Raw genomic sequence first — 8,466 nt, 5'->3', positions numbered from 1 at the left:
ATAGACTATGTCTTGCCTTTCTTCATGGTATTCTGTACAAGGCATTTATCGGGCTCAATATTTATTTAGACTACATGCGATATCCACTTTCCTTTACCCTGAATTGAGTACAGTTACATTTCTCTTAACTTCGATGTTTATGCGGAATAAATACAACACAAGTGGGAAAGAATATTATTTATTTATATCTTAACAATGGGTTGAATGCACGAATAACATTAGACATGATCATGTCTAAACCCTGGAACCATGCAATGTACTTGACATTGAGTGTAATGTTTGATAATTATCACAGTATCATGTGCATTTTTTGACTTGTGTTAATAGTATCTAAAAAGCAGTTTGAACAATATGTCTGAAGATACTTGTAAAAAAGATGAGGAAGAACGAAGTACTCTAGATAGGTCAAAATGTATGGCCCTAAAATTTGGTGGTAAAAAAATGATACGAAGAGAAGATATTTGGAATTTATTTGAGGAAGTTGGTATTGTTTTTGATTCAGTGGACGGATTTGTGATAATGTCCAAGTCTACAGTGGATATAACTTTTAAATCCAGATCAACAGCAATAGATGTTGATAAAAAGTTGCATAAAATGAAAGAAGTTGGGGACACCTTACCATCTCATAGGCTCTATATTCCTGAAGAAAAATATGTGAAAGAAGATATTGAAGGCAATCATGGTGCTATAGACAGATAGATTTCACATAAAAATGTAGTGAGTGTATTCAAAGATTTTTCATAAAAAACGGATTGGACAAATATAAAGACCGAAGATCAATGTAGGATATTCAGGACAGACCGAAGTTGAAGAAATCGTAAATGCTGCTGAACAATAAAAAGATATTTCAGTATTTTTACCACACTGCATTGAATGGATATAGGGTATCAGTATATGTTATAGTGGGAACTCAAAATTTAAATGTGTTGCTGTACTATTTGAATAAAAATTAGCATTTTTTTGTTTCCTAATAATTTATTTGACTGTGGTGGGAGAGTTTTTGATGTAAATAGCTATGAATGACCTCATTTTTATGGCATCTGTTTGGTCTGTATTTCCAACATTCTGTAATTTTAGGAGACGATATGAACTGTGTCTAAGATATACATAATGCGGTAATGAAAGCTATTTAGTCTATTGGACATATAGATTGTTTCGTTATTCTGTTATTCAATTATTGAATAATACATATTATGGAACCTATAAAAAATGTGAGGAATTTAGAAAGAAGACAAGCTTAAAGGACCAATTCAGTTGTTTGAAATCAAATTGATAGTTTTTTGTCACATTTTCATTTTCTCACAATTATGATCATCTACTCCACCTATTGAAAGAATTCAAATCAAATTTCATACAGGTGTAGATAATTTTACATAATATAATGAGAACGTTATCTTGACATCTCAATGGAATATTTCTTGAAGAACAAGGGTAACATCAATATAAACTATGGCACGAATATCAATGCTCCGATTTCTTCTTCTCTGTTTAACATTAACAATAATATCATGCATGCACTTATTTTTCAATTGCAAAGAAACAAAAGATGAAGTTCGGAATGTTCCTTTACATTCTCAAGAAAGTGAAGCTATGAACAATGACGTTTTTATACCCAATATCCCTATACATAAAAATGATACACATGAGTTAGCAGACGATACTAATAACCCACATAAGCTCGCCGTTATTATTCCTTTTCGAGAAAGGTTTGATGAGTTAATGGAATTTGCACCATGGATACACATTTTTTTAACTAATCAAGGTGTTCGACATAAAATTGTTGTTGTTAATCAAGTTGATATTCATAGGTAAGTTGATGTTTTTATGATATCTTTCCATCTTTGTATAGACTCCCTACTACATTTTATTGAATTGGTCATGCATTCACAATTTTACTGTTGCCTTGCATCAATCATCAAATACTGTGATACATTGTTATGCCATTATAATGGCAATTTGGATTTTGCCTATTATTATCCATAGGCTGTTTAGTAACAAGGTTAAAGCTGCATTGAAATTAAGGGGTTAGTACAATAGTCTAATCAATATCTCACATCGGGTGGATTCTGATTTCACTCTCAGCATAACTTCTGTTTTTTTTACATTTATCATAGATTTAACCGTGCTTCTCTCATCAATATTGGTTTTATCAAGTCAAGAGGTGAATGTGATTATATGGTGATGCATGATGTTGATTTGCTACCTAATAATCCTGATCTAAAGTACACTTTTCCAGAAAAGGTTTTGTAAATTTTTTTCATCTTATGGTAGTTATTATCTTTGCATTCCTACATATATTTACGTCGCTCACACTTAATATCGATCAGTCTAGCCCAGGGTTTCCCAAAGTGGGGTCTGCGGACCGGACCACTGGGGGTCCGCGACGATATGCAAAGAGTCTGATCAATCTTTAAAGATTGATTTAAAGTCATTGCATTTTTTTGTTGGAACGTTGCAGACTAAAATTGCCTTCAGAGAGGGCAATTAAAAATACCTACATGTGTGAGACTGCATTTTCATCTCTCACCAATTTGATGACAAAATACAGGTCAAGACTTGCCACAGAGTTGGACATATGAGTTTGCTTATCACAAATTGCTACGACAATTGATAAATTGTGCAGTCGAAAGCAATCTCATCGAACACCATAATATTGTGATGTAGATGAAACATTATCCTTACTCGTCAGTTAGGCACAGGAATTTATACAGCATAGAATGTGGGTTCGTCAAAAATAAGATTCTAAAACAAGGGTCCCTGGCCCAATAAATTTGGGAAACGCTGGTATAGGCGGTATTGAATGTTTCTTGTCTCTGGGGCTGTGTCTGGAAAAATTTGCACTTGCCTCCCGCTTCAAGTCATTTAAAAGGTAAATCTGACTTTGGATTGACAAAAATTTCCACTCCAACTCCAGGTTGAGAAACATTTTAAATCCAGTTCCGTCTTTTTTTTTTTTTTTTTATAAAGGGTCACGTTGTGGATTCATAACAGTTTTGTAAAAATAAATAAATGATGAAAAAATAATAATCATAGAACATAGTTACATATAATAAACAAATATATTCGTAAACATCATCCAGTATTATCCATTATATATTCTTTAATTGTCTGTTGGAACTTGGAGGTCTATGAAATTCCGTCAGAAATATTTATTTACATATTTGTTGCCACTCCATTATCAGTAGAATATTGAACTACGACCCCTACGGCAGCACAGCCATGCTTGTCTCCTACCTATGTTTTCGTTTGTATTTCTATTAGCCCACTATATAGTGATAAATGTCCTTAATTCCTGATGTTATGGTCGAAGTATTGAAAAAAAATTAAAAAGTCGATTCAGTTATTTTTTGACTAACCTATCATTTGAACTGATATTATATTAGGCAACGTATTTTATTGATACTTTGTCAAATTTTTGAATGTTTTATTTACTCTACATTTCACAGGGGGTACATCATCTAGCATCTCCAGACATCCATCCTATATATCATTATGCTAAATATGTCGGTGGAGTATTAATGTTGAAAATGTCTGATTTTGCATTGGTGAGTTCCAATGAATTTGGAATGTTAGATAAATGGTTGTTTATTTCAGACAAGTAGTGAAGTAAGTTTCATTTGTATGGGATTAAAAGTTTTTTACACTTCCCATATTCTCACAAGTCTAGTTTTGGTCAATCATCAGTTAATTTTTGAGTGAACCCATTAGATTTATATGGATGTTCATTCTCTGGTTCCGTAAGGGCTGAAAAGATTAGAATGTGAATGGAAATATGTCTATAAAACAAGGATCTGTCATGTTTTTGTTATAATATAGATAAAAAGAAATATATTGAAAATCTCGAGAAAGATTTTATATTTACCGGTATTCCTTTCACATTGTATTATTGAATAATATTGTCTCTTATTTAGTGCAAAGGAATGTCAAATATATTCTGGGGATGGGGGAGAGAAGATGATGAATTTTTTATGAGAATGAAAGAGAATAATTTACAGGTATTGTACTACTTCCTGCAATTTAGAGTTTATAGAGCTGTTTCTCAAATTAATAGACATTTTGTTTGTATATGTTTTCATGAAGAATATTGTACTTTGTTGTAACAGCATTCTATTAGTCAGTTTACAAAGCCCTAGTGATTAGTCCATATTGTTAGTTTTGAATCTTATATCACTTAAATCATATATTTGCGTATTTTTTGTCCACTCTAGCACTATATAGTTTCCATGTTATAGTATCCATGTTACCAAAATGGCTGTGTTTGTGAATATGATTTATGTATTACGGTATGTTGAATGGCATGGTCGGCAAGAAAAAATTCTGTATTCTTTTACAGCTGCTCAGGCCAACAGGAATCACCACTGGTTACAACACTTTCAAACATATCCACGATAAAGTTAAGAGACCAAGAGATTATAAAAGATATGGATCACAAAAACAGGTTTATATGAAGCTATTTTTTATAATGTAGTCATTTTTACTATTACACAATTACGGATTTTGGAATCCCGACCATCTTGAATACTCTCTCGAAGATTGGCTGTCCATTTATAATTATATTAACGTGATATGTGCCAATTTTCACAAAATTTTTGTTGGTGAGAAAAATAAACTTATTTAAGTTATTCAATTCAGACAATGTGAACATTTTATTTACTCAGGTGCAATTCAAAAGAGATACTGAAACTGGTTTTGATACTGTGCAATACAAACTAGCTTCACAAAAAGATATAACAATTGATGGTGCTCCTGTCACAGTGTATAATGTAGAGTTACTATGTGATATCATTAAAACACCCTGGTGTGATCATGATAAGCCTAAATGAGTATCATAGTTCGTCACAAAATTAATTTAGATATTTAGTATTACTTCAAGCATTTATTTTATATTATCATATATTTTTAATTATTGAAGCTGCTGTAACTGTAGATTTTTTTCTTGGCTTCTCCCGTGCCACAGATCATGTTTTTATATTATGCCTAACTAAGAAATGTATACTTATCTATGCTATTCTAACTTATTCTTATCTCATTCTCTGTTGTTTGGCGAGTGCGAATTTTGAGGACCAAGAGTTTAGTCGGCTTCTTTCGTCAGCCGATGACTAGATTAGATTTTTTTGCCGAAACTGGGAATTTTAAGACAGCTTAGTCATAAGGGGAACCACATACTCTCACCTCGTGCTATATTTAGCCCTGATGGCTGACAATTTGTTCTGACTCCCGAAATAAATGTAATCGCGTTTAACCAACATATAAAACGTAAAGTGTTACAGCATAAGACCCACCACCAAAGAAACTAAGAATTGGGTCCATAATTTACGAAGATTGTTAAGTGTGTCACTGTTGCATCCGGGGGTCAGCATATAACTATGGTCTCATTTTGACCCACTTTTTATGGATTTTAGGCCATGGCGAAATAGGTTCAACACAAGTCCTATTCTCAAATTTTCTCGACTCGACTTAGGTAGGCTCCAAGTCCAGAAAGAATCGGAGTTATTCATCTGCGACACGAAGCATACATAACATGATGACGTCCTCGCACACAGAAAAAAACGAATCCCATAGAGCCACCGGAAATTTTCGAAAAATAGTTCTTGTGAACTGCTTGTCTGAGGAGAACTGATTTTGGTCAAGCCGAAGCGTTACAGAAATATCTTTGTGTGGAGCAGGACTCTTAAATGAACCTTAACCCCAACCATCGACTTCCTTGTTTACTTCGTGACTTTGGCCAATCAGCAAGATGCAAAAAGTGACGTAACAATGCTCCCTTTTCGCATCCGCTCAGTCACTTTTCTCGCTCAGACAGATTTTCGAGCGTGGTCGTGAACATTACCTCGTTTGTATGTATGTTTATTCGTCCCGTAAAAGCAAAAACACAGGAGTTAGTAAATATCAACATTGAAGACGGGATGTATACACAAGACCATACTGGCCTAAAACACATGAACGTGCGGCATACACCCCTTATGATAAGCATAAAATGCAATAAATCGAATAAGTATAATATGGTCCTTCATACAGACAGTTGTGCGAGGAGGGTGGATTAGGCAACATGGGTAACGGTGGAGTATGCCCAACTGTTTGTACAAAGGAGTTGGTAGGACAAGACAACATCAATAAATAGAGACAATACAACATGAAATATAATATATATATACATAAGTATAAAATTTGGACATATAGCACCCTCGAATAATGATACCACATACTATAAATGGGAGAAAGAGTCAAGTTTATAGGAGAATGTGCATATATGGTATGTACCACTCAAGGGTGAGTGCCTTAAGTAATAAATGGCTAATCTAGCAAAAATGCGTTCCTTCCAGGCTTGGGGAAATGCAATGTAATAAGTTCTGTCAAGTTATACGCTTTTTCGAGGTACTTTGTATTTTATAGTTCTGAATACCGCCAAAAAAGATCAGGATTCAAAAAAAGGATATTCAGGTTGCATTTCCATAAAACCTATCATGATCGCATTTCAGCCAGAAAATTCAAAGGTATAAAAGTATATTGAAATAGAGAACAATAAATTATAAAGAGTATCATTTTGCCACGTCATGGAATTTCCAAATTGAATTAAAATAATAATAAAATATGGTATCCTGTGATGAAGAAAGGGTTAGGATTGTTCGATTTAGTGCTGATAATAAAATAAAAACAATAATGTAATTGAATAATATGATATCCTAGAATAAAGAAAGGAATGAGATTGTTTAATTTGGTGCTGGGCGAGAATAATGGAATGAAGTTAAATAAAGCAGCATGCTACTTTGACAGTGATCATTGTCCCTATTGTTTGCTACATTTAAATTTTGTTTCTTTGTCTGATTATTTAAGCATGGTGATGAAATTAGAATGGTGTGCTAGTTATTGAATCAGTCCATTGTTTCATGTTGAATCCGGGTGAAGTATCCTGTGGAGTTATTGAAATTGCCATCTGTTCTACGGCGACTGAAGATTTCGACCGGTTCCTGATAGTTGTCCAATCAAAATCATGTACGGTTCTCCTTTTCAGTGTTGAATTCACCTTAAAAAAGTAATCTCAAAGACAATAATATGTTCAAAGCAGAGAAATTTGCTAATATGACGACAATATATATTGTTTGAGTTTGGAACGAAATTCTGAGTTTAATTTTGACTTTTTGATGTCATTAGGTAGGGAATTCCAAGCTTTTGGCCCAAATACTACAATTGATTCTTGTAAAATACTTTTACTGACGAATGGAATGAAAAAATTATCTTTATTTCTGCTGTTTGAATTTGGATTTGCTCGGAACAAGCTGTTCAGACTGGACGGGAGTTCTCCAATGTAGAAAGAGAACACCATAGTACATAGTTCGAAGTTAGCTAAATCATCTACTCGTAGTAGCCCATACTCTTTGAATAGGTCATTGACTTTTTCTCGATTTCCTCTATGGAAAACTCTTCTAATAAAACGATTACAAACACTTTGAATTTTTTTTTTGGATGGAAGATTGGCGATGAACAAAAGCTGAGGCATCTCGTTTTTGAACTCCATTGTTAGTTTTCAGTTGTGTTTCGGAAATATAAATCAGATAATTCAATGATCCATCTGTCTTCCTAAAAGTTTCAATTTAATTGCAGTGATAAAAAATTAGTGTAGAAATAGCTGTGATAGACTAGGCTAAAATTCTTTACTGGTACTTTTAAAAAACAGATTGTTGTATGCGATGAATCATAATGATAGTTTGAAACACATAACTCAATTTACATGCGCCAACTCGCAAAAGCACTCTTAAAATAGCCCCGAAAATTTTGCAATGGTACAGTATAGGAATAATTTTTTGGGGGGTCAAAGGTCGGGGCAAGGTCCATTGCATATCCAACAAGAGAGCTACGCCCAAATATATGGACACGTCTGTTCGCAGTACAGTACGGTTTACCGTACCGTCAGATTACAGTCTACAAATATATTCACACCAAGCGAAGCAGTACAGTAGGACACAAAATGGCGTCCGATGGCCGCAGAACGTTTAATGACGTCATAGCAAACCAAAACAAATCTCACAGAGCTAACAGAAATATTTAAAATGAATAAAAGTAATAGCCTTCTGGGGAAAAATTTTATCTTCAACCACTGAATATTTCAAAGCAATTGGTCCAGTATTCGAAGAGAAAAGTGATTTTTTTAAAAATGATGGAGGCAAATAACAATACAACAAAATTTTGAAACGATTGTCATGTCCATTACGTGTCCAATAAAAAGTATTGGCTTTCTTTTATGAGTTCAAAGCAATTGGTCCAGTAGGTATGTCTAGTATGTATTAGTCTAGTACAGTTGTTCTCAACCTTTTTTCGTTCGTGGCCCACTTTTTGTTGCGCGAAAGTTCTGTGGCCCACTAAGTTTTTTATTATAGAAAAGAGTTTTCCGAATGGATTTTTATTCAACTGACTATTAGTGGGTTAACTGATGCTGAACATTATCAACGAATACATTAATTTTTGGTG

The 8,466-nt window shown here is 33.7% G+C and overlaps 1 protein-coding gene across 1 annotated transcript; it reads left to right on the top strand.

Moving 5' to 3' along the window:
• Nucleotides 1-1,303: 1,303 nt before the first annotated feature.
• On the top strand, nucleotides 1,304-5,021 carry LOC120338772 (beta-1,4-galactosyltransferase 7-like). The gene is made up of 6 exons (XM_039406717.2): nucleotides 1,304-1,808; nucleotides 2,115-2,241; nucleotides 3,447-3,545; nucleotides 3,912-3,995; nucleotides 4,334-4,438; nucleotides 4,659-5,021. The coding sequence occupies exons 1-6, from the start codon at nucleotides 1,450-1,452 to the stop codon at nucleotides 4,821-4,823; spliced, it is 939 nt and encodes a 312-aa protein (XP_039262651.2). The 5' UTR covers nucleotides 1,304-1,449; the 3' UTR covers nucleotides 4,824-5,021.
• The last annotated feature ends 3,445 nt before the right edge of the window (nucleotides 5,022-8,466 follow it).

This window comes from Styela clava, chromosome 9, assembly GCF_964204865.1.
Source record: "Styela clava chromosome 9, kaStyClav1.hap1.2, whole genome shotgun sequence".
Lineage (NCBI taxonomy): Eukaryota > Metazoa > Chordata > Ascidiacea > Stolidobranchia > Styelidae > Styela > Styela clava.
Note: the sequence above shows the minus strand (reverse complement) of the source record. Positions and strands in the feature narration are given on the sequence as shown.